This window comes from Saccopteryx leptura, chromosome 1 (genome assembly GCF_036850995.1).
Source record: "Saccopteryx leptura isolate mSacLep1 chromosome 1, mSacLep1_pri_phased_curated, whole genome shotgun sequence".
NCBI lineage: Eukaryota > Metazoa > Chordata > Mammalia > Chiroptera > Emballonuridae > Saccopteryx > Saccopteryx leptura.
In genome coordinates, this window is record NC_089503.1 from 90,371,410 (window position 1) to 90,399,025 (window position 27,616).

General features: G+C 34.9%; 1 protein-coding gene across 2 annotated transcripts; it reads right to left on the reverse strand.

Moving 5' to 3' along the window:
* Window positions 1-901: 901 nt before the first annotated feature.
* Window positions 902-27,450, reverse strand: LOC136395960 (caspase-12-like). Of its 2 annotated transcripts, none has more exons than XM_066371570.1 (11): window positions 27,190-27,450; window positions 25,923-26,171; window positions 24,659-24,724; window positions 24,401-24,490; window positions 20,872-20,957; window positions 20,318-20,491; window positions 19,318-19,552; window positions 18,379-18,525; window positions 12,716-12,825; window positions 11,848-11,967; window positions 902-1,375 (listed from the first exon to the last, which is right to left on the reverse strand). In XM_066371570.1, the coding sequence occupies exons 1-10, from the start codon at window positions 27,194-27,196 to the stop codon at window positions 11,869-11,871; spliced, it is 1,263 nt and encodes a 420-aa protein (XP_066227667.1). In that variant the 5' UTR covers window positions 27,197-27,450; the 3' UTR covers window positions 902-1,375; window positions 11,848-11,868. The 2 variants fall into 2 exon arrangements, with proteins under 2 accessions (XP_066227667.1, XP_066227658.1); XM_066371561.1 differs by lacking the exon at window positions 902-1,375 and adding an exon at window positions 11,115-11,281 and having other exon boundaries at window positions 27,190-27,449.
* Window positions 27,451-27,616: the final 166 nt, after the last annotated feature.

Below are 27,616 nucleotides of genomic sequence, written 5' to 3' on the forward strand. Positions count from 1 at the left end.
TGGGCTTTATGCCCATACCATTAACTTCAACAGAGAAATCAAGATATTTAACAGGTTAGTTACTCAAAGATAAGATGATATCACATTTGAACCTATTATTTCTTTCAATACATTCACTGGATAGATAGAATAAAAGTTGTATTTTGGGTCTTGAGCTCAGGAAATATAAATTTTTGGAGCTGTATCTGTATAAATGTGGCTATTAAATCCTTAGAAGTGAATAAGATATTCTAAGTAAAAGACAAGTAATCCTAGAAATAAGAGTTGGCAATACCAAATATAAAATGAGTTCCAGAAGTAGAATTTGCCTTTGGGGAAATAATTATTAAAGTGTAACAGAGTCCAAAGAGTACAGGAGGTTAAAAAGCAGCCCTAAAATTTTGTGTAGATAAAAGTCAAGTAATTAAAGATTTTTACTTCGGGTTAGGAATAATTGCTTACTCTGACAAGAAAATTTTCTGTGTAGTTGTGAAAGGAGCAGACTACAGTAGTTTTAGAAATTAGGAGACATGAGAAAATAGAGAATATAAATTTTGACAACCTATTGTAAAGGAATTTGAAATTTTTTCATTGAAATAAATGAGGCCACAGGAAGAAGATGTCAGGAGAAGAGCAGAAGCTGTGGTTCATAAGACACCTACACAAGAATAATGCAGGAGCCCTGTGTCTCTCAGTGAAGATAAGGAAAAATGGAAGGACAGCATTCTATGTTCAAAAAGTCCTATTTAGTTTCCACTGTCTCCAAAGCAAGTTACATCATATCTATTCTCTCTCATTCTTTGTGTTCTTGTTTATTACTGTGGGAACATTGCCTTGTTACCAAACTCAGGTTCATGAGTCCAATGATTCAAAAGGCAAAAGCTCAAAATGTCAGAGTTTGAAGTAAGAAAATATTTATTGATCAAGACAGCACCAACAAAGAAGATGGAAGACCTAATGGTGCCTCAAATCCATCTTGCTCACTGGACTATATGCGGAAGCACTGGTGGGGCAAGTTTTAATTGGAGGACCTTAGAACTTGGCCATTTATGGTAAAGGGGTGTCAGCACCAGATCTTCTTGGACAATGGACCTTTTGCTTCTGAAAAGATTCGGTTGTTCAAGTTTGTTATGTCCTGTTCCTTTGTTTCTGTGGGAGGGAGTGATGGTGGTTGACTGGTTCTAGCATGCACCGCTGCCCATGCTTTGTCTGCAAGACTTGCAGTTTTGGTCTGTTGTCTCTTAAGAGCAACTCAGTATCTCATTAAGCTGCACAGGACCATTTTGAGCTGTTATTGTGGTTACAGCTCCATTTCCTTCATTATTGACCAGCCTTTGTATTTGAGGAGTAAAATCTCATCAGATAATTCATGATCCTCCTATGTCATCATCTTCAACTATAATAAGAGACAAAAAAAAGATCATTATATAATGATAAAAGAATAAGTCTATCATATGCTTGCATCCAACATAGGAGCACGGTGGATAAAGTGTCGACCTGGAATGCTGAGGTCACAGGTTCAAAATCTTGGGTTTGCTCTGTCAGGCACATATACGAAGCAACTATTATGAGTTGATGCTTCCTGCTTCTTGCCCTTCTCTCTCTCTCTCTCTCTCTCTCTCTCTCTCTCTCTCTCTTCTCTTTCTCTTTTTCTCTCACTCAACTCTTTAAAAGTCAATAAATAAAATCTAAAATAATACTAACAGACCTGAATGGGAAAATAGAATTGTTAAGACTTTTGTTATACCATTTTGAACAATGAATAGATTATCCAGACAGAAAATAAGTAATAGAACATTAGACTTAAACTATATATTCAACCAGATAGCCTTAATAGACATTTATCAAATATTCCATACACGTGTTTCTCAGAATGTGTGATGCCTCAGCTTTGTATTTACTACTCAAAATGTATTTGGCTCTTTGGGGTAGTCTGTGGTTCCATATGAATTAACAAGGCTAATATATATGATATATAAAACTTTAATTCAACTCAATAGCAAAAAAATGGTTAGAAAATAGGCAAAGAAACTAAAGAGAGATTTTTTTTTTCTGTAAGAAGACATCTAAATGGTCTACAGGTGCATGATCAAGGTACTCAGTATCAGTAATCATCAGAGGTATGCAAATCAAAACCACAACAAAATGTCACCTCACATTTTTTAGAATGGCTATTATCACAATGACAAGAAATAAGTGCTGGTGAGCATGTGGAGGAAAGAAAACCCTGTGCAGTGTTGATAGGAATGTAAACTCATAGCGCCACTATGGAAAAATTAAAAATAAAACTCAGAAAATTAAAAATACAATATAACTACCATATGAGCCACCAGTAAGCTTATTTCTGGGTCTTTAACTGAAGAAAATAAAATTACTACATCAAAAATATACCTGTATCCCTATGTTCATTTTAGCACTATTTATAATAGCCAAGAAATGGAGATTACCTGTGTACACTGACAAATGAATACATAAAGAAAATGTAGGTTATATATACTACAGAGTATTAGTCATAAAAAAGAAAATTCTTCCATTTTTGACAATATTTATGAACCTTAAAGTCACAATACTAAGTAAAATAAGTAAAACAGAAAGACAAATTCTGAAAGGTATGACTTAAATGTGAAATCTAAATAAAAAGTTAACTTTTAGAAATAGAATGTAGAGAAGTGTTTGTAGAGACTTGGGTATAAAGAAGTAGAGAGAGAATGCTAAAAAGGTACAACCTTTCAGTTACAAAAAAGGATCAGGTCTGAGAAAGTAATGTAAAGCAAGAGGAGGTAGAGTGTTAATTAGCTAGATGGTGAAAATTCTTTCATCATATATACATACATCAAATCACCATGATGTACATTTTAATTATCTTGTGATTTCATTGTCAATTATATCACAAAAAAACTGAAATTAAAAAAATAATAAATAATTAAAAACCCTGCCTCATAGTGATTGGCATAGAGAGATGACTTTTCATTTTTATCTTAAAATTAATGTATTTTCATGTATTTTATATATAAATTTTCCATTAAATTCTAAGTTAAATGATGAGATATATTATTTCTTATTTTTTCTCCTTTCATTAATGTTTAATACAATGATTAATAGTTCATTAAATGAATAGAATTAATATTAAAATGGCCCATTTATGACTACTACATTTACTTCTGCAAAAAGATGGGTGACTAAATGATTGAAGATATTTACTAATATGAGATATCAAATTGCTCTAAAAATTGAGGAAGCCATTTTCTCTGTATGTTATGTACTTAAGACTGGTACAGTTTGATAAAATAAAGGGGAAAAACAAATTTTCTAAGGAGAGCATAATTTTTATCAATACTTCAATCATTGTGGACTTAAAAATATCTATACCATTGTTGGAAATGTTAAGGGAAATACTTAACCAAGTAACTTAGTGGTAAGGCAAATCTCATTAGTATCATTTCTTCTCATTTGATATTTAGAATAAATAATAATAATACCACTTTCTTTCAGTGCTACTTCAATTAACATAAAATAACATTGGAATCATAATTGAATCTTTGATAATAAAACTGAAAATACTATCTAAAGTAAACATCTTCTCACAGATAAAAATGTGTATTTTTCTTTTTCAACGCAATAATGAATAATAAACAATCTAATTTAAAAATGGACAGAAGACCTAAATAAATAATTTTTTTCCAAAGATGACTTGAACAGCAAACAGATAATTCAAAAGGTGCTCAATATCCCTAATCATTAGGGATATGCAAATCACAAACACAAAGAGATATCAGCTCTTACCTATTAAAATAGCTTCTATCAAAAAGATAAATGATAACCTATTGTTGAGGGTATGGAGAAAAAGGGATTTTTGTACACTGTTGGTGAGAATAAAAATTGGCATAGCGATTACAGAAAGCAGTATATAGGTTCCTTAAACACTTAAAAATAAAACTATTATATAGTCTAGCAATCCTTCTTCTGGGTATATACCCAAAGGAAATCAAATTAGTATCTAGAAGAGATAACTGTGCTCCCATGTTTTTTTGCAGCCTTATTTATAATAGCTAAGATATGGAAACAACCTAAGTTGTCTATCAACAGATAAATGCAAAAAGAAATTAAGAATATCTATATACCTAAAAGCTTTTAAAAGGAGATCCTTTCATTTGTGACAACATGAATGAAATTGGGGGACATTATACTAAGTGAAATAAACCAGAGACAGAAAGAAAAATACTACTTGGTCACACATTTATGGGGATTTTAAAAATGTTTGATAAGTAGGAGCAGATTAAAATGTTAATTACCAAGGGTGGGGAGAGGAGAATGCAGCCATTTTGATCAAAGGCTATTTTGGAGCTGCATTTATGTAGTATGAATATGTCTAGAAATCTAATGTACAGCTGATGATTATAATTAACAATACTATAATATTGTATACTGAGAATTTGCTGAGACAGTGGATTTCAGGTGCTTGCCTCACACACTCGGAAAATGCCATATGATGAGATGGGTATGGTAATTAGCTTCAATGTCATGATTATTTCAATATATATTTAAAATATGTTATATACCTTAACTATATAAAATATTTACTAAAAATTTACAATGAATAAAAATGTATTTTGATTTTATTTTTGAATTCATATTGAAAATTTGAACTTGAAGTGAAAACTGTTTTTAAATATTATTTTAGTAAAGTGAAAACCAATGATTACAGGAGAACAATCATACAAATACTATTTATAGAATGAATGATGTTTTGTGGTGAAGAAAAGAATGCATTATGAATTTCTAACAAATATAAATGTTTCTGAAAAAGATTCTAGAAAAAAAGTGGAGTAGGTTTGATAACATAAGGGAGAAATCCTGGACTAAAACAAAACCTAAGTTTTGTATTACCCCAAAAAAGTTTGTATTGCAAAGCCATTTGCAAAGTATATTACATATTTAATCTCTTTAGCTTCACAGAATATTTTTCTAGATAAAGTCATTTCTCTATTTAAAAATAAATAAATAAGTGCCTTCTCTGTGCCAGGCAGTTTTAAACTCTGTAATATCATACCAAACAAAACAAAGTTATCGTCCACATGGAGGTTATATTTTCATGGATGAGATGGGCATATAAATAGTAAACAAATAACTATGTAGTGTGTCATAAGGTAATCAGTACTGTGTGAAGTAATGAAGCAGGGTAGAGAAGTAAGGAGAATCAACCAGGAGAGCTCATGCTGTTTTATTTAGAGTGGGAAGAGAAAGCCTCACTGACAAGGTGTTAGTTTAGCAGAGACCCAAAGAAAGGCAAGTAACAAGTCATGTAGACATGGGCATGGAAGAGAGGATGTCAGAGAGAGGGGTTGGAAAATTCTTAAGTGAGAATGTGCCTGTCAAGTAAGAGAAACAGCGCTAGCAGGGCTTGAAGCCAGGGAGATAATATCAGGGGCCAGTTCCTGTGACTTTGAGGCCACCCTGTGTAGACCTTGTGGGCAAAAGGGAGCACTTATGTACAGTGAGTAATAAGCATAAGAAAGTATACTTAATCAATTTATAAAGCAAGGAAATAAAAACTAAGTTTATTTATTTTGTTTTTGGCCTGACAAATTAATAAGATTGGTTATGCCTCTTGTTGGTGAATATGTGAGAAAATGAGCCATATTACATTCAGCTTGTGGGAAGTGCATATTTAGACAATTTTTTGAGCAATACTCTATAAATAAAATTGATATTTTAATGCATTTGATCCTGTTATTTTGTTCTGAGTGTTCATTTCAGTAGTTACCAGAGAGAAACTTAAAGATAAGTTTACAGAAAAAATTTTACTATAAAATTGCTGAATAACAAATTTGGAAACTACCTAAATTTCTAATGCATTCTAATACATCAATTAAATAGAATATTAGGCAGCCATTAAATATGAAAACTATTTATGACAGAGAAAGCCATTTGAAACCCCATATATTTTTTCTTTTATTTCATAATAGAAACCCCATTTTTTTAGTTAGGCATATGACAGCATGCAATAAACACTTCATTTTTCAGCTTCCTTTGCAGCTGCAAGTTGCTCTATGACTAAATTATGGTTAATGGCATATAAGAAAAAGCAGTTCTCTGAAAGGGAGGGTTCATATGCTTTTTCCTGTCTTTTTCTTTCTTGCTAGCTTGAGTGCTATGCTTTAATGATAGTAAAGGCTGCAGCTCCAGCAGCCACATTGAAACCATGATCTTTGAAATACGAGACACTGAGGAGTAATAGAAAGGATTACTTGGTGAGGACAAGGTGGAGACCTCCCCTCTTCTCCACCACCAAACCAGCCCTAGATGGCTTTCCCCCAGATTTTTAAGCATAGGCTATTTGTATGCTAATGCTTACATCTTTGTTACTCACTTTAATCCCAGGCGAATATTTTTTTTTTTAATGCAAGTCATGAGTAGTTTGTACAGTATGTTTCTAAATATATCTGAGAGTCTGTAAGGTACAGAGCAAGAGAAAGACAGTAAGATGAAAGACAATGTAAATCACTTCATGCAACACAGATCTTCACTTTCTCTGTATAACTTTCAAATGAAATGGGATATTTTACACAATTTTAGTGTTCTGAAGATTAAAACAAAATAAAGCTTTTTTAGTGCTTGTATAAATTGGCTTTCATCTACAGATTGCGAGTTAAAATAATGAATAATTACAGACAGACATATTAGTTCCGTAATCTTTTAAAATTTTAACTCTGATAATTTTAAAAGCCACTACTGAAGAATACATTCAGATTAGGCTTTGTATGTTTTTATTTCTTTTCAGTTCTTTTTTTATTGTTAACTTATAAGTAAGCTCATGGATAAAACATTTTCAGATAATTTAGGGCTTATTAAAATTATGACTCATAGCTCATTGAAAACATGTTATTAAAAATAGCCAATGGTAGCCCTGGCCGGTTGGCTCAGCGGTAGAGCGTCGGCCTGGCGTGTAGAAGTCCCAGGTTCAATTCCCAGCCAGGGCACATAGGAGATGCGCCCATTTGCTTCTCCACCCCCACCCCCTCCTGCCTCTCTGTCTCTCTCTTCCCCTCCCACAGCCAAGGCTCCATTGGAGCAAAGATGGCCTGGGTGCTGGGGATGGCTCCTTGGCCTCTGCCCTAGGCGCTAGAGTGGCTCTGGTCGGGCAAAGCGACGCCCGGGAGGGGCAGAGCATCGCCCCCTGGTGGGCGTGCTGGGTGAATCCCAATCGGGCGCATGCGGGAGTCTGTCTGACTGTCTCTCCCCGTTTCCAGCTTCAGAAAAATACAAAAAAAAAAAAAAAAAATAGCCAATGGCCAAGTTAGAAATAAATCATTTAAATCAAATCAATATATATCAAAATTAAAATAAATAAGAATCCAATCTATAATTATAAATATGGGCATTCTAAATCAAATTTTAGTCATATTTCAAGTGGAAAGTCAATGAATAATTTTAGGTGGCAAAGAAGATGTTATCCTAAGAATATAATCATTCTTAATATCAGGACTGATCAATGTAATATCAGTAGTTTAAATAGAAAGATAATACCTTCTTTCTATTTACTTTATTCTATGTAAGGGCCCAAAATAACATTCAATTCTTAGAGGGAGACAAATGGTATGAAAAATAACACTGTAAATATACATTTTATTATTAAAAAATATAGCTTAAATCAACAGGAAATATTATAGTTATTATGAAATACTGGAGGTCTTTCATTAAAACAACAATTAAGGGTGCCCAATAGTATCACCATTTTAATTGTTTTATTCTACCTAGAGGTATATAATTTATATAGAACTTCATGGATATAAAATAAAAGCTGTGTATATTGAAAAGGAGGAGACAAATCTCTGATTTGCGGTTGATAAATTTTCATATGTAGAATTTTTAAAAGAAAACCTAAGTGAAATATCATCAGTGAATTCTGAATTAGTGAATGTTCAGTATAGTTCCTGCATTGCATTCATATATATATATATATATATATATATATATATATTTTTTTTTTTTTTTCAAGTCAATAGTGCCAGCCATTTCATTTTAACACTCACAGCAATAATTAGTTGCAAACTAGAGGAAAAAAATTCTCATGCAGAATAGTATGAAGATACGATTTGTCTAGGAATATCCTTATCTAAAAATTTGAGGAAATTGTATAAAGAAAAACATAAACTTTTGTTTAAAAGTAAAAATAAAAGAACATGGAATAATGATTACATAAGATATTGCCGTAGGCAACCAAATGTACATGTTTACACCTCATTCAAACCTCATTTTAATTGTCAAAAACATAAAGGCATTCTGAAATTCACCTGGGAGCATATACAAAAATAACAAAGAAAAGTGTGAATAAGGAAAGATTAGTGAAGATTATAAAACTATAGTAACTAACAGTATGAAGTGTCATATCTCTGAAAGTTGAATCAGTGCATGTAACAGTAATGACTTCTGCCATAGGCAGCTGTGCATTATGTGACAGGTATTGCAACAGGGAACCAAGAAATACAGAGACCATTGCTCCTGTTCTGTTTGAATCAAGTGTTAGGATACCCACTTTATACCTGGACATTGATATCAGAGAAGTTAACCAATTTATTTTTAAAATGTCACAATTAATATTTAATAAATGTGGGATCTAAAAGAAGGCATTATTCTATGCTGGATATTATAATCAAAGAATTTTTTTTTCACACTTTATATTTTCTAGACCAGATTTCCAGACACCTACCTTTTTTTGCTTTCTCTTTGAGTGCATATCAAATTACTACCGTATGCTTACATTAAGGCCATTGACTTGTTTTGGGTTTTTGATGCTGGTTGAAATAGATTTTAATCCCTATAGTCAAAGATTCCCTAACATGCATACCAAAATCTAATACCTTTATTGTATATCCACAAAAAACAAACAACCCAGAGCACATTCTAAGCTAATGAAAAAGATAATGTTACAATTTGTTAAAAATATGAAGCATGAGTCATGTATTCTATCTTTTACATTCATTGAAAAAATATCCATATTCTCAGTAATAAAAACCCATAGTTCACAGCAGATAACTTACATTATATTTTAAAGAATATAAAAAATCTTAAAAGCAATTACTGGAAATTATAGATGGAGTAGTACAGTATTTAGATTTGAATAATAGAAACAAACAGAAAGAAATGTAAATGAATTACTAAAAATTTGAGTTTTATATAATATAATACAAAAAAATTATTATCAAACAACTAAAAAATATTTGCTAATATATGACCATGAGCTAAAATGTTATTATGCAGAAAGTATTTTTAAAAACAATGTTTGCAAAGTTAATAAGAAAAACACACAAAACTTATAACAAAATAGAAAGATAAAAAAATTAAAATAGAAAAATAAAAATTAAATTTTTACATAAAAACTAATAAAAATGTTAAAAGTTCAATGATCATAAAAATATGCTAATGAATTGACTATTTTTTTCTATTACACATTAGTAACTTTATTATTTATTTATTTACTTATTTATTTATTTACTTTGCTGGCAGAGAAGAGAGAGAGTCAGAGAGAAGGACAGATAGGGACAGATAGGAAGGAAGAGAGATGAGACACATCAATTCTTCATTGCGGTTCCTTAGCTGTTTATTGATTGATTTCTCATATGTGCCTTGACCGGGGGACTACAGCAGACTGAGTAACCCCTTGCTCAAGCCAGCAACCTTGGGTTCAAGCTGATGAGCCATGCTCAAACTAGATGAGCCCACGCTCAAGCTGGCGACCTCAGGGTCTTGAACCTGGGTCCTCCATGTCCCAATCTAATGCTCTATCCACTGCGCCACTGCCTGGTCAGGCACATTAGTAACTTTATTAAGAAGATACATTTAAATTCTTTGTCAGTCATCTTAGATTTTTTATATGTATTTAATTTGGCATAAAATTTTGACAGTAAAATGTATATTTATACTTGCATCCAGAAATTTTACTTTTACGAATACATTATAAGAAAATAAACAGCCCTGGCTGGTTTGCTCAGTGGTAGAGTGTCGGACTGGCGTGCAGGAGTCCTAGGTTTGATTCCTGGCCAGGGCACACAGGAGAAGCACCCATATGCTTCTCTACCCTTCACCCTCTCCTTCCATTCTGTCTCTCTCTTCCCCTCCTGCAGCCAAGGCTCCATTGGAGCAAAATTGGCCCGGGCGCTGAGGATGGCTCTATGGCCTCTGTCTCAGGCGCTAGAATGGCTCTGGTTGCAACAGAGCAATGCCCCAGATGGGCAGAGCATTGCCCTCTGGTGGGCATGCTGGGTGGATCCCGGTCGGGCGCATGCGGGAGTCTGTCTAACTGCCTCCCGATTTCCAACTTCAGAAAAATACAAAAAAAAAAAAGAGAGAGAGAGAGAATAAACAGACTCTGACTGGTTTGCTCAGTGGTAAAGTGTCAGTCCAGCATGTGAAGTCACAGGTTAGATTCCCAGTCAGCGCAATTAGGAGAAGCAACCATCAGCTTCTTAACCCCTCTTCCTCTTTTTCTCTGTCTCTCTCTCCTACTCTTCTGTAGCCATGGCTCAAATGGTTTAAGCTATTTGGCCCCAGGCTCTGAAGATGGCTCCATAGTCTTGCCTCAGATGCTGAAATAGTTTGGTTGCTGAGCAGTGGAGCAATAGCCCCAGATGAGCAGAGCATCACCTTACAGTGGGCTTGCCAGCTGGATCCCTGTTGTAGAGCATGTAGTAGTCTGTCTTTGTCTCCCTGCCACCTTACCTCTCAATAGTAAAAAAGAAAGAAAATAAACATATCTAGACAAAGTATAATAATAAAAATATTCATCATCACACACTGTAGGAAATAAATATTGAAAAGGACATTAAAAGCATATAAAAGTTTAAATAATATGTATTATAATGATTGACAGAATATTACAAAATCAAAAATAATATTTAGGGTATTTTTATTGTATTAGTGATGGTTATCACAAAATATTAAAAGAAAATAGAAACAGAACTGATTGTACAAAATTAAAGAACTTTAAAATATTAAGTTGAATTTATTAAAAATAGAGTTACAAAAAGGTTAAGAAGTATTGTTTTTTATTAAAAATATTTTTATCTTTCTCTATACTTAAAAATTATTTTTAATGAGCATGACTTATCTTTATGATAAAATAAGAAAACAAAAAATGCTTTTAACAGAATTTTATTGAGCATTAACTAAACAGTATAATAGTAATTTTAGCCTTGCATTTATGGTGGGTGCACAGTGGGAAGTTAGGTACAAAAATACTCTTGATCAAAAATTGACCTTTTAAAGTAATAGATTGAAAGAGACCATAATGCCTTCATTTTTCCTGGAAAAAGTAGAAAAAGAACATGACAATTAGTAACTGGAGGTAAGATATTAGTAGAACTAATCTCTGCTGTGAGACATATTTTCACAAAAGAGCTATTTATCTATCATGCCCAAATGAGAAGATCTGTATTAGGGCCCCACTGCCTCAGCGTAGATTCAGTAGTAGTCAGCTGACAATGTGGTACTAGCAGGCCTCATCACAAACAGAAAAAAGATGTAACATCTGGGAAGGAAGCCAAACACCAGCTGTACAGAACGGGTACAATTATTTTGTTTTGTGCATGCATCGGAACTAAATATTTTCTACTCACTGAGTAGGGTTTTGGGAGAAATAAGTACTGAAGGATTTTATAGCTGGACTTATCATTTTTTATGCAATTATTATACCATGGTCAAAGGTAAATAAAGCCAGGATTTCCCTAAGGACCATTAAAAAAAGGCAGATAAGGTGAACCTTAGTGATGATTGGGCAGAGGCACTCTATCATTATCCTCCATTCTATCTAGACTTTATGAACAGACTCTGAGCAGGAAGCAACCAAGTCCACTTCTTGGATACAGTTACCTGAGACACAGCATATGAGGCTTAATTCCCAGGGAAGAGGTAGAAATACCGTGTCAGGGATACTCTTTCAATCGTGGGCATCTGGGTCAGTACATTTGGTGTCTCAAATGAACGTTGAACCTAAACTAAGCAAAGAAAATCCTTAGAAATATATTTTTTAATTAAGTGAGAGAAGGGTAGGCAGAGAGACAGACTCCCGCATGAGCCCTGAACAAGATCCACCCAGCAAGCCCCCTATAGGGTGATTCTCTGTACATCTGGGGCTGTTGCTCCATTGCTCAACAACTGATTGATTTTTAGTGCCTGAGACAAGACCAAGGAGCTATACACAAGGCCAGGAGGTCAACTCGCTTGAGTAAACAAACTGAACCAAGGCTGCATGAGGAGGAATAGAGAAATAGAGTAGGGAGTAGGAGGATGGAGAAGCAGATGGTCACATTGCCTGTGTACCCTGACCAGGAATCAAACCAAGACATCCACATGCCAGGCTGATGCTCTACCATGAGCCAACCAGCCAAAGCCTAGAAATTTTCTTAAAAATTTTGAACTTTTCACTTAGGAGTGAGAAAAATTATAGTATATATTAAGACCACTGCCAGAAAGTATAAACAGAAGAAATTTTTAATTCTTCCTTGGATATAGTGCATACACAAGGGAAATAGAATCCTTAAAAGCATTCCCTGAATAAGTAAGACTATCAGAATCAGAGAAAGTCATACTGGTTCTATGTAGTACTTCAAAAAACTTCCTCTTTAAATAAACTTGGAGTGCAGGAAGAAGCATCAAGCAGAATTGGGCTTCAGGATTCTTAAAAACATTTTGCAAGTGGTTTCTGGAGCATATGTTAAAAGAACAAGAAAATTCCTACCTTTCGAAAAATCTCTTCTAAATGATGACACCAGGAATACTCTTTGAAGTGGTAGATAATTTGGGCAATAAAAAGAGAGCCATTTCCATCCATTCTCCAAGAACTATTATCTGTAAATAGAGAGCATAAAAGTATTGGGAGTTGTGGCCTTTGTTTAAGTGTGGAAGACCCCTAAAGCTGTAGCTTTCAGACAGAGTTTTGATTTTGGCACTTTGGAGGAGAAACAGAGGTCACATCTAAATTAAGGTTTTTATAGCAGCCCAAAGAAAACCATCATAAACCTTCAATCATAAGTCCCCTTGACCGTCTTAGTGGCAGAGCCAAAATTATGGCCCTTACGATTGCAAGTAGAGGAGAAGAACTCAAGTCCTTTCAGCACTTAATAAATAATAGAAAAAAGAATCCAGGTTTTTACATTCTTTGATTCTGGGTCTTCTCTTCATCCATATTGTTTCCTAGTATAATTTTTTACACATACAATTTAGTTGTGTGAATATCTTTCAAATTTCTACTTCTCTTTACTATTGCAATGTGATCAAATCTCTTCTATCATAAAAAGCAAATGTTCTAATAATTTATCTGCAGCTACTTTCCTTTCTTCATTTTTATACTTAAATTTCTCAGATATGTCTCTACTCACCATCTTCATTTACTTCTAACCTTCTCATCCCTGTACCTCTGTCTAGCTTCTCCCTCCCACATTATATTTACTAAATGACTTTCTGCAAGGTTACTCATGTCCTCCAAGTCATTATGTCTAATGGTAATTTATTTGTCTTCACTTTTACCTTACCTCTCATTTACATCAGAAACTATTGGTAACTCCAACAGAATCTTTCTTGTTAACTCTGACAACACACTCTTAGTTTTCTTTTTTATTTTCTTACCATACTTCTATCTCTGATGTTGAACTTCTTCAACCCTCAAATGTACTATCTCCTCTCATCTGTTCTCTACTTCTAGAAAATGTCATCCTTTTTTAGGTAATTAAATATCATCCTTAAGCAAGCATTTCCTAAAATTCTCACATAGGTCTCTCTATGAAAAATACAGCTATGTAACTTTTACTCTTCTTTTTATCTTGAAATATGCCAAAGACATCTCAGCCTGTCTTTCAGGATTCCCATTTTAATGAATGCATCACAGTCATCTACTTGCAAACTTGAGTCACCTCTATTAGCCCTTCTTCTTTATCTGCTATACCTACCAAACCACCAGGTCATATTAATTTATATCTACTAATTATTTCTTGGATCCAACAACTTACCTCATTCTAAGACTATCATGATTGCCTGTGGCTTGTAATACTACAATAGCATTTTAACCTATCTCCTTATATCTACTCTTACCAATTGTAATCTGTTCCCCAAAAAAGCTCTAAAATAATCATTTAAAAATCAAAATATTATCATTTCCTTTCTTAAATTTTATTAAAATGTCCTATTACTATTAGCATAAAGCATTATATTCTCTTTTGGCTCCTTGCTCAGTCCTCACTGGCCCATTTTCCAAACTGTTTTCTTTCTCAGGTCCTATATGTACATTTCTTTTTCCACTTGGAATATTTCTCTCTCTACCTTGACTTGGTTAACCCCTCCTCTTTCAAATGTGAGCACAGTTTTTTAAAAGCACTATCACAGATGGCAGTCATTATTTCTTTGTCATGTGTATATCCCTCCCCCAATTAATTTCTGCTGTTTTAAGCTGGCTGTGTACATGCTGTAAGGTCTAGTGACTTTGTCTATTATAATTGTGTATCACATGTCTGCACCAAGCCCAGTCCTGGCACCTAGTTATGTATATAAAAAATGATTGCAAAGTCCAGGCTGGTTGGCTCAGTGGTAGAGCGTCAGCCTGGCATGTGGAAGTCTGGGATTCGATTCCTGAACAGGGTAGATAGAAGAAGCACCCATCTGCTTCTCCACCCTACTTCCTCTCCTTTCTCTCTATCTCCTTTTCCCTCTATGAAGAACTGTATACCAAAAAGTAAGAAAACCTAGGTGAAATGGACAAATTTCTTGAAACATATAATCCTTCAAAAATCAATCTGGAAGAATCAGAAAACCTAAACAGAACAATTACAACAAATGATATAAAAAAGTTATTAAAAACTCCCAACAAACAGGCCTGACCTGTGGTGGCACAGTCGATAAAGCATCGACCTGGAAATGCTGAGGTCGCCGGTTCGAAACCCTGGGCTTGCCTGGTCAAGGCACATATGGGAGTTGATGATTCCAGCTCCTCCCCCCTTCTCTCTCTCTGTCTCTCTCTTCTCTCTCCCTCTCTGTCTCTCTCTCTCCTCTCTAAAAATAAATAAAAATAAATAAATAAACTCCCAACAAACAAAAGCCCTGGGTCAGATGACTTCAGTGGTGAATTCTACAAAATATTCAAGAAATAACTCCTATCCTAGTCAAGCTATTTCAAAAGATTCAAGAGAAGGAAGACTTCCAAGCTCCTTTTATTAGGTGAGCATAATTTTGATTCCAAAACAAGGCAAAGCAACACAAAGAAAGAAAATTATAGGCCAATATCCCTGATGAATTTAGACGCTAAAATCCTCAACAATATACTAGCAAACCAAATCCAGCAATACATGAAAAAAATGATACTTATGATACTTCATGATCAAGTGTGATTTATTCTGGGGAGGCTAAGATGGTATCATATTTGTAAATCAATCAATGTGATTCATAAACAAAAGGAAGGAGGAAAACCACATGATAAATTCAATAGATGCAGAAAAAGTATTTGATAAAATCCAGCACCCATTCATGATCAAAACTTTTAGCAAAGTGGGAATACAGGGAACATACCTCAACATGATAAAGGTCATCTATAACAAATCCACAGCCAACATCATAATCAATGGGAAAAAATTAAAAGCAATCTCCTTAAGATCAGGAACAAGGCAGCGGTGCCCCCTTTTACCACTCTTATTCAACATAGTACTAGAAGTCCTAGCTATAGCAATCAGACAAGAAGAAGAAATAAAAGGCATCCAAATTGGAAAAGAAGAAGTAAAACTATCATTATTTGCTGATGATATGATACTGTATATAGAAAACCCTAAAGTTTTCAGTCAAAAAACTACTGGATTTGATAAATAAATTCAACAAGGTGGCAGAGTATAAATTTAATACACAGAAATCAGAGGCATTTTTATTCACCAACAATGAACTGTCAGAAAAAGAAATTAAGGAAACAATCCCCTTCACTACTGCAACAACCAAAAAAGTAAAGTACCTAGGAGTAAATTTAACCAAGGAGACTAAAGACTTGTACTCGGAAAATTATAAAACATTGATAAAAAAAAATCAGGAAGATACAAACAAGTGAAAGCATATACCGTGTTTATGGTTAGGAATAATAAACATCATTAAAATGTCTATATTACACAAAGCAATTTATAATTTCAATACAATACCAATTAAAATACCAATGACATACTTCAAAGATATAGAATACATATTCCAAAAATTTATATGGAACCAAAAAAGAACATGAACAGCTTCAGCAATCTTGAAAAAGAAAAGTAAAGTGGGAGGTATCACACTTCCTAATATTATGTTATACTACAAGGCCATTGTACTCAAAACAGCTTGGTACTGGCATAAGAATAGGCATATAGATCAATGGAACAGAACAGAGAACCCAGAAACAAACCCACACCTTTATGGACAAGTGATATTTGACAAAGGAGGTAAGAGCATACAATAAAGTAAAGACAGTCTCTTTAATAAATAGTGGTGGGGAAATTGGACTGCTATCTGCAAAAAAAAAAAATGAAACTAGACCACCAACTTACACCATCCACAAGAATAAACTCAAAATGGTTAAAAAACTTAAATGTAAGTCTTCAAACTATGAGCATCTTAGAAGAAAACACAGGCAGTGAGCTCACTGACATCTCTCAGCAATATATAAATATTTGCTGATTTACCTTCATGGGCAAGTGAAATAAAAGATAGGATAAACAAATGGGACCATATCAAACTAAAAAGCTTTTGTACAGCTAAAGACAATATGAACAGAATAAAACGACAAACCACACAGTGGGAGAATATATTCGACAATACGTCTGATAAGGAGTTAATAACCAAAATTTATAAAAAACTTGTAAAACTCAACACCAGGAAGACAAACAATTCAATGAAAAAATGGGCAAAATAAATGAATAGACACTTCTCCAGAGAGGGTATACAATGGCCAATAGACAGATGAAAAAATGTTCAACATCACTAATCACTAGAGAAATGCAAATTAAAACCACAATGTGATACCAGTCAGAATGGCGCACATTAACAAAACAACACATGACAGGTGCTGGCGAGAATTTGGAGAAAGGGGAACCCTTCTGCACTTCTGGTGGGAATGCAGACTGGTGCAGCCACTATGGAAAATAGTATGGAGATTCCTCAAAAAATTAAAAATCAAACTGCCTTTTGACCTAGCTATCCCACTCTTAAGAATACATTCCAAGAACACCATATCACTGACTCAAAAAAAAGAAATGCAGCCCCATGTTAATGGCAGCATTTTTCACAACTGTGAAGATATGGAAACAGCCCAAGTGTCCTACAGTGGAAGAGTGGATTAAAAAGCAGTGGTACATATATACAATGGAATACTATGGGATCATGAAAAAGAAGGAAATATTACCTTTTGCAACAACATGGATGGACCTGACAACTATTATGTTAAGTGAAATAAGCCAGGCAGAGAAAGAAAAATATCATATGACCTCACTCATTTGAGGAATCCAAGAAACAATGTGAACTGAGGAACGGAATTGAGACAAAGGAGGAGTCAAATGGACCAGAGGAAAGAGGACAGAGGGAAAGGGGATGATAGGATGGGATAAACCTGAAGGGAAGTAGGGAGGGCACTGTTGGGAGAGGGGCAAAGGAGATGTTGAGGGGAATACGGAGGATGCATTCAGGACAACACTAGAAACTATGTAAACAGAATTAGTTAATTAATTAAAAAATAATAAAAATAATAAAAAAATAAAAATTGCCCTTATTCTAAATGCTTGCTAAAACAATATTTTTGATGGTTGTTAAATAATTTCCTACAGACCAAACCATGAACAATCAGGAATATCTTCTATTTCTACCTTCTATCTATTTCTACTTTCTATTCTTGCACCATGACTTTTCTACCAAAGAATGATTTTCAATTATTGGCTACGTTATCCTGAAATCAAGTCAGGATAATGTTAACTGATCTCCTAAGACTGTCTTCAAATAACAGTTCAAGAGGTTCTAGGATGTGTGGAATAAGTATTATAGTTTTCCTGGTTGATTCATTTAATGGCTAGTAAATAATTAGGTGTACCAAACCATGATAAGATGATAAATTTCTGTGCCACTAGGTATGTAACAAACAAATAAACAAAACCCCAAACTCTTATTTTATTTATAATTAGACTATTTTAAGTCTAGATCATTACCAAACTCTTGTTTAGTTTGAAAGTTTCCTCTAAAATCAACACTTTTAACATTCAAGTTATGAAAATTTTAATATTTTAATGGTCTTTTCCCCCAAAATATTTCATTAGAGAGAAAATGTAGATATTTGAATGATAAGATATGATCATAGCTTAGCCTATAATCTAGGAATAAATAGATTAAGAAATCATTCTATCTGAAATCACTTACGTGGAGTTGAAGATTTGAATGCGATGAAGTCCTTTTCTACATGGGTTTTTTTAACAGCATCACTCCAGAAGGGACGCTGAAAAGTATAGTCGTATGTACATGTAGAAGCTCCTGCCATGTCAGGCACCCAAACAGCCCCATCACCTCCTGAGACATACATGCCATATAAAAGATGTTATATTTGAACACACACACACACACACAGATACACAATCAAAATCTTATTTTATCTTTTTACCATTATACCTTATATCAATTTATTTTTATGGCATTTATTAAAAATGAAAGGATATTACAACTAAAAAAACTGCCTTGCTGACTGTGAACCACACAAATGCCACTTAAGTTTAGAATAAACCTGTTGACTGTCTAGTCATAAATGGCTGGGGCATTCCTAATTATTCTGGATTACTTATCATATCTTTAGAAATGATACAGACTTATTACACATTCTGGGCTGGATATAAGGGTAGTACTAAAATATTGTTTTTCTCACCCATCTCTAGGAAAAGTAAGGCTGGATATTAGGCTAATAAAAAAAAAAAGTACAGGCGCTGGCCGGTTGGCTCAGTGGTAGAGCATCGACCTGGCATGCAGTAGTCCCGGGCCAGGGCACACAGGAGAAGTGCCCATCTGCTTCTCCACTCCTCCCCCTCTCCTTCCTCTCTGTCTCTCTCTTCCCCTCCCACAGCCAAGGCTCCATTGGAGCAAAGTTGGTCCGGGCGCTGAAAATGGCTCTGTGGCCTCTGCCTCAGGTGCTAGAATGGCTCAGAGCAACGCCCCAAGATGGGCAGAGCATCATCCCCTGGTGAGCATGCCAGGTGGATCCCAGTTGGGCGCATGCGGGAGTCTGACTGCCTCCCCATTTCCAGCTTCTGAAAAATACAAAAAAAAAAAAAGTACAAGATCATTCCCTGGGTTCTCCCAACTCATACTTACTGCCTCTGCAGGCTTGCATGATGATGATTTTGGGTTTGTCTCTTAGATTCTCACAGTTACGGTTGTTGAATATTTGGAAGATTGTGTCATCATAAAGTACATCTGGTATATTGTGTCTGTACTTTGTCCCACAAATTCCTTCCAGGATGCCATGTGACATAAACACCAAGATGGTACTGTCTGAGGACTGGTGCTCTGGGCGGGCAGCAAAATCACGTAGTTCTGTCTCCATTTCCTGGAAAGAAACACCAGAATTACTCTGAAGGAACTCTGCATATGCAGTTTGTACTCAAATAGTAGACAGAGTTAACAAAAGGAGCAGACACCAAGAAATCAGGTGATTCGAATGTAAGAAGGTGCTGAGAGATGAAATGTAACGAGAAGAATGTGACAGGACAAGTTTTCAGTAGGAAGGATTAGCTTTTATCTGTTTAATATGTTGGAGTTTCTATATGTTTTCAATAAGAAGCAGAGAATTCTCTACTGTCAAAATTTATAAACACTTAACAAATTCCTTTATCATGGAACAGCGGAAAGGTTTAAAATAGGCATGGCCAGAATGACAACTATCTAATGTGTTTGTGTGTGTATGTGTGTCAGTGTGTGTGTGTAAACTTTTTCTTTTATACTGCATATTTGGTTTTACATTTAGATAAACAATAATTGAATTTATAAATGTCTCATAAGCTCATTCTGTATATGTCAAGCAATTTCAGTGCCCAGGCCTTTTGTCTCACTATACTATCAAGTAATAGTTGTCTCTCAGAATGAGACATTTAGAAAGATCCAGCGTTAATGAAATACTACTACATGGAGTTACTCTAAATCTTTTAGATGAGACTGTGCATTCATTCATTGGAGCAGGTTGAAGTCTAGAGAACCCTACTTAGAAGCAAGCATAATTTCTATAACATATATTTTGTTCTTATAGCTGCTTAAGAAAAAAGTTCAAAACTATTTAAGATGGTAGGAAGCTTGTCCCACTCTCCTGAATCATTACCAGAGCTGTAAGATTCTTTCTTACAACCACCAAGTATCCCAGATTTTCAAGCAGGTCTTGCATCCCTGAAAGGTCACATTCAGAACCATCTCGGTTATGAAGATAATCAAATTTTTCATTGAAGATGATGAGGGCCAGTCGTGTTCTGCCCTCCTTGTCCATCACTGGGTATATCTGCAATTAACAGAACCAGAGTGAGTTGCCCAGGCCTCCTCCCTTTTGCCTCCAAATTTTATACAAAACAGGCCTTTACAATTATAGAGTGGATGGCTGGAGAGCTTGGGAATGAAACTATGTCCTCATGAAAAAAGAGGCAGGATCACAAACTGAAAACATGTAGTAAAACCTTGACTTTTGTTGGATGGTGGATAGGAGTTTAGAGAACATTGCAGGATTGGATGAAAAAGACAGGAAATTTAAGATAAGTTCATCCTACATTATGCCTTTTGGTTTGATTCTAAAGCATTTATAACAAGAACTAAAATTCCCAGTGAGTCTCCAGTATCTTGTTTGAGTGGGCAAATTGTGTGTCTGCCTATTCCAAAGCAAAATACCTCCTCTGCCTTTGTTGTCTTCAGTTCATAGCAATCATCAGGAGGACAAAGCTTCAACTTATGATTGCGTTGGAAAGCCTGAGGAACTAAGAAAGGAAACAACAAAACAAACAAAAATCTCATTAAGTGGTAATATCCATTGTTTTACAATTATGCAACCTTTTGAGTGGACTCTCACTCCTTAAAAATGCTTACTGCCATTCCAGTAAAAAGTTTAATATAATAAAAAATATTTTATATTTAAATGACTAAAATAAAAACTTGAGTAGTCCTTCTTTTACCTTTCTGCCTCTTAACTAACCCTACCATACATTTCTGTTTTTATTAGTGGTCACGACATTAACTAATCTTTCAAACCGAACGCATTAAATTCACATAAACATAATATCTAAGATTCAGAAGGAAACCTAATATTCATTTAGCCTAGTCAAGACATTATTCAGATATTTGAACTTCACTTACAATACCCTTACTTTATTATTATCACTATCTGAAATATCTCAACTAATAAGAAACTTAAAATATTCTAAAGTATTTTTAAAGAGTTAGAAACATGATGAAGTGTGAACCTTCTAAGTATCATTATGTATTTCACACATTGGGACCATAAAAAAAAAAAAAGTTCAATTCTTTGCCCAGTGAAAGCCCATGGATTTTTCTATGACTTCAAAATATTTTTCCATTATTTTATATAAATGCTCATACACACAATTTTATTTTATGTTAATTTTGTTTATTGTACTGTAACTTTACTTTGGACGGGAGTTATTTTTAATGTTTGTATTTTTAGTATTTAGCAAGATATCTTGCACAGATAAATGATATCTGTCACATTTTTTAAAATTACATTTTTTTTAGATTATATTTATTTTAGAGAGGAGAGCCAGAGAAAGAGAAAAGGGGGAGGCGCAGGAAGCATCAACTCCCATATATGCCTTGACCAGGCAAGCCCAAGGTTCTGAACCAGCTACCTCATGTCACAGTTTTTAACTGCTTGTTAATGAATAGTTATTTTCAACATGAAAATACCTATAAAGTATCTACTGGTTCTTTGTTTTTCCTGATGCAACACTCCCCTGTTTCTTTTAATATTTTTTCATAAGAATGATTTCATCTTTTAAACAACAAATCCATCTAGATCTCTACTTACCTACACTATTTTCCTCCTACTACAAAGAAAGGTATGTTCTTCCTCCTGTATAAGGGTGATACCTCTACTTGTGCTTTTATTTCCATTCCCTGCCACCCACAGGATTTCACTCAGACACTATTCAGCTTGCCTTCAATATCATCAATTCGCCTTGCTCTTCTGTGTTCTCCCATTGACATGTCAGCATGCCTTCCTATCAAGTTATCAAGTTACCTTTTTTATAAAACCTTCCCTTGACCCTGTTTCCACGCCAGCTGCTGTTCCATTTCTCTGCTTCACTTCTCAGCACAGTTCTTTAAAGGCTTTGTCTATTTTCACTATTTTTAATTTATCAACCCATGTTTTGTTTCCTGGATGCAATAAAAACTGGCTATTATCTTCAGCACTTAAGTGAAGTACTTGTTATCAAGGTTACCACTGACCATTTTTTTGTTTTCTTAGATTTTAACGTGGTTGATCAGATCTCGTTTTTCTTGACAAATGTTTCCTAGGCTCTTGTGATGCTGCATTTTCCAGGCTTTCTTTCCAAATCTGTCTTTATTGCTGGCTCTTCCCCTTCTGCCATACATCCAAAAGTAGATTGTTTTATGTTGGAACCTCTATGATTCTCTATCAATATTTCTCCCCCGTCCCATCTTCCTGTCCCATCACTTTAAATTCTGTCTACATGTTGGTGAATCCCCCAATTTATTCCCATCCCTGGTTCCTCTGTGAACTTCTCAGTTGAAATCTATCTGTTTATTCAACATCTACCCTTGGATGGTACAGCACATGATTCAAACAAAACATGTGCAAAGGACTCCTGATACTTGTCCACACCTGCAAACCTGTTTCTCCTGAGCGTATGCTCAATCACAAGTTTTCTCTATCTCAGTAATTGGCACCTAGTTGCCAACCCCCCCCCCCCCCACAAATCTAGAATCTCCGTTGATCCCTATATTTCTATTATTAGACCACATCCAATCCATCCACAGTTCCTGTTGACTCTCCCTCCAAAATAGATCTCAAATTTAACTCCTTGTCATCATCTCTATTACTACAACTACTATCTAAAACCTATTATATCTTAACTGACATAGGCAAACAGCTTTCAGCTAGCTTGTCTGACTCTAGGCTTGTGTATCCCTCCTCTGGCTAAAAATTTTTAAAGGTGTTCTATTGTAAGTAAAATCCAAACTCTTTCCACCACTCTAAAAAGCCCAAAATGATACAGCAGCAACAAGTCTGACCTGTTTGCAGTCCCTCCTACCACACTCCGGTAATTTCCCACTCTCCAGCCAGACTGGCCTTTTCTAAGACAAGACCATTCCAGACTCGGAATCCTTGCTCTCATCACCCCCTTCCATGGACTGCATTTGCTTTAGAGTGTGGCACAGCTCCCTCTCTCTTGTTCATATATGCCCTGAAATACTAGCTCAAAAGAGTTCTCGTAACTATCCACCTGATTTGTGCGCCTCTCACCCGCCCCAACAACTTCTTTTTCTATGGCCTAATCCTCTTTTCTCTTGTATGTTCCCTGAACTTATATCATTTAGTTGAACTTATGCAAAAAGCAGGATCTTTATATTGCTATTGTTATACACTTGGAAATTAGAATAGCATACGGTAGGTTTCCAATTAATATATGTATGTATATAATATATGAATGGCTATGACAATGAATAAAGATTACAGAATTTTTATTCCTTTGTTGGTCCAGAACCTCAGAATATATGGTACTCAGAAATCAACACTATCTCTACTCCTTTTCTAGATACTATCATTCTTTATTATGGCCTGATTTTCAACAGATTCTTTGGTAACCACATAGTATGTATGATTCATACTGTTTTTTCCTTAAAACTTTTCTTAACCACATCCTTATTATGTTTTGAGCAGTTGGTAGTTGCTTATATCTTAAATGTTTTATTAATCCCTTTAAAGATACTGTTAACCCCATTTAAAATGTGTACCAGAAAAACCGAAATACACGTATAGCCATCAGAGAACATGGTTAATTAGTGGCAGATGGGCATAATACATGGATTTCTTGAATTTCACTCCATTTATCTTTCAAGACACCATAAGGTCTTCCTTATATGCCTTAGCGTAAATAAAGTCATTATTTACCTGCCAGGGGTAGAAGAGAGCCTGGAACAATCCAGCTTGCTCTTTAGTTTTAGCATCTTCATTTTTACTGCCAGATTCTTAAGAGAATTAAAGCTTAATCTTAGTTTTGTTCATCTTAATTTTGAGGGACTTTGTTATGGGTAGATGAGAGAAATAACAAAATTTCTACACCTACAGTCTTTCACTATAGTATAGGGTTCCCATATAGCTGTGTTAGGCCAAGTGATGCCTGAGAGTTCCCAATGAGCCACAGGGTTTGATGGCAGTTACCTGTTGAAGGAACAGCCAGTGCCTCGGCTGATTTAGCTTTTTCCTCATCTTCAAGTTCTTCATTTTCTTCTTCACTTTTATTTTCAGATTCTGGAGTGAAATAAACAAAAAAATTAAGCATCAATTCTCTATTCTGAAGGTTATTTCCAAGATGAAAGTTGGCAGAGAACACAGGTTTCCTAAGTCTTTTCCAAAATATATTTGGACACTAGAAGCCTAAAAGTTTTCACCTACGATGTGAGAATTGGAGGCAGTTACCTTCTGAAGAAGATTTGCTGTTCTCAGATTCATCACTCTCATCACTCTCATTTTCAGAATGAGATTCTGAAATACAATAAAATAAAAACATCTTAGCAGAAGTAAATTTCTAGAACCTACCCATTTCAAATTCCCTTGCTTTTACAAGGAAATGCCCATGGTCAGCATGGGTCTACTGCATGAATAGAGATTTGGCTTGTTCTCTAAACTCTAGGTCTGTTTTAGAAGAATGTTACATTCTGCAAAGTGAAGGAGAAGACAGAGTTTTTATAAAACAAGGAAAGGCTAATTATCTTCTTGTTTATATAAGCAAAGAATAATTTATTTTTTAATCAAAGCTTTTCTGCAAAAGCATTTTTATTCTGAAGAAGAATAATTCATCTCTTTATCAAAATTAGTCTCTCAGCAACAAAAATTAATCCCCAAGAGAAGTTTCAAGGATTTTGAATATAGCCATGTATATATTTTTTTATAAAGAAGGGAGTAGCAAACTATGGCCTGTGGGCCCAACTCAGCCTGTCACCTGTTTTTATAATAAAGTTTTATCCACATTCATTTTATACTTATTGTATATTGCTGATTTTATGCTACAACAGTAGTTGTTCAAGTTGTTATGAGAGAGACCACATGATCCAAACAGCTTAAAATACTATCAGTCTTTACGTCTTACCCTTAAATTGCCTGTGTCTTCCTTTAAGAAGGAGAAATATAGGCCTTATGATAAGCCATAGCTAAGCTGAAGATGATGGGGTTTTTCTATTAAATATTTCATATATGGGAATAGCTCTGAAGTCCACAATATAGGGCAAGAGTAGCACAGATTAGCTAAGAACTCTTATTAAACTTAATACAACTCCAGCATCATTGATTCTTTTAACAAATATTTACTCAGAACCTGTCAGGTGCCATTTCTATGAGTTTGGGATATACTCCTGAACAAAGAAGACAGATACATAATGCATAGAGCTTACATTTTTATCAGGGGTAGCTATACTATAATGAATAAGTAAATGTTATGAGATGATTGAAGGTGACAGTCTCTAAAAAAAAGAAAATGTGCGTCAGTGTAAAGTGCTTTGAGATGTTAGACAGAGACTAGTGTAAATCAGGGTATTTTGAAATATTAGATAAGAAAGCGAGGCAAAGAAAGTACTAGAGATATGGATAGTACATTCTCCACATACAAACCGAAATAAGAAATGAAATGTGTCTAAATATAGTAGATAAAGAACAAGTTACTAGCCCTTTGGCCTGAGATACTCACTTATGCTCAGTTGTTTCTTGGTGTTGAAGAAACGGTCCATAAGTATTTTGCCTACCGTTTCAGTTTTCTCAGTGAGATCTTCAATTAGGCTTCCACTTCTATTCACGATGATGTTTACTCCATCTTCTAATCTTTCTAACTCATCCTTATTTAACACTTTCTTTTTTATCAAATCATCCATAAAACCATCAAGCATGTTCCTGGCAACGGACTTCACTTTCTCGATGGGATCTTCTTCCCGTCTCTTGTCTGTGAGAAATATAGAATTTCGGATGTAGATAGAGCCTTAGACATCTGGTTCTCGGCCAGTGTTTCTCACATTTCCACATGCTGAAGACGTTTCTGAAAAGCTTGCTAACCAGGGCTGCCTCCACCCCATTTGAAAAAATTCGAATTTGATAGATCATGGTGGATCTAACAAATTTTTATTTCATTTTATTTCATTTTTTTTTAATTTCCATTTCTAACAATTGCTGAGGCAATGCCAATGATCACACTTAAAATAACATCTACCTTGTTCAAGCCTGTGTTTTCTATGGGGGGGGGACTAAAGTTGAAAACTTGAAGCCACTTTACTAAGGTTAATGACAGCTGACTCCATCTAGTCTCTGTATCACCCATCATCTTTCTACTTCCTGTCACATGCACCCATGCTTAATTTAAAAGCACATTAAATTCAATATGTATAGCTGTAAAACATAAACATGGTACACCTGTAGAAGAATGTATTTTGTTTCTGTGGCAGGCCTGTCCGCAGCTGTATATACAGAGATTAGGACCTGGTTACTTATTGCTGCAAACGGAAAGTTCAAACAGAAAGCAGAAACATGGAGGAAATGCAATTTCATGTTCTCTGATCTACAGCATGGCCTCTCATCCACACAAGAGAACACTCATAAAACGGGTCAGAATTCTGGCTTAGTGTGAGTCCAACGAAGAGCCTTACATCACAGGAAAAGTTTAGAAATATAGTACCAGATTCTTTTCACTTTACTTTTTTTTCCATAAAGTTGTAAAATATTAATTAAAATATTTATGTATAACATATTTAAAGAAAAACTTATTTTCCAAGAAGCTGTAGTGTGCTAACTAGAACATTTCATGCTAGCATAGTTATGGGATCCAAGCTCCCATCACCCACGTTCTCAGAGTAAAACAGTTTTTGTTTAGTGAGTCCCCCTTTCATGGCTCTTCTCCTTTCTCCCAGCCCTACTCCTGAAACCCCCGAAACACAACCATAAACAATGAATAAACAGCAGTCACTCACCAGCCATTGTTGCTCCGTCTTCCCAGAAAGGAAAAACAGTGAAAATGAAAGCAACCTTCTCTCTTCCGGAAGTGCAAGCGCGTGTTTGTACTGCTTAAATGAAAAGCTGCAGCTCCTCAACTTCTCTCATTCTTTGCCAGAATATGATTTGAAATCTTCCTCTGATCTGTAGCTTCTTTTCTTTGGAAAAAGAAACAAAACCTTTCTTTTCACTTTGATAGAAACAAAGTGAACAGAATGAAACACACACACACACACACACACACACACACACACACACACACACACACACACACACACTATTTGGGTTCTGTTTTCCAGTCTATTTTTAACACAGTTAATAAGTCAAATTGACCTTTACTTGTCTCTGTGTCACCCCTCAGCCAACAAATGGGAGGGGAGAGTCACTAACTGATCCCTGAAAGTG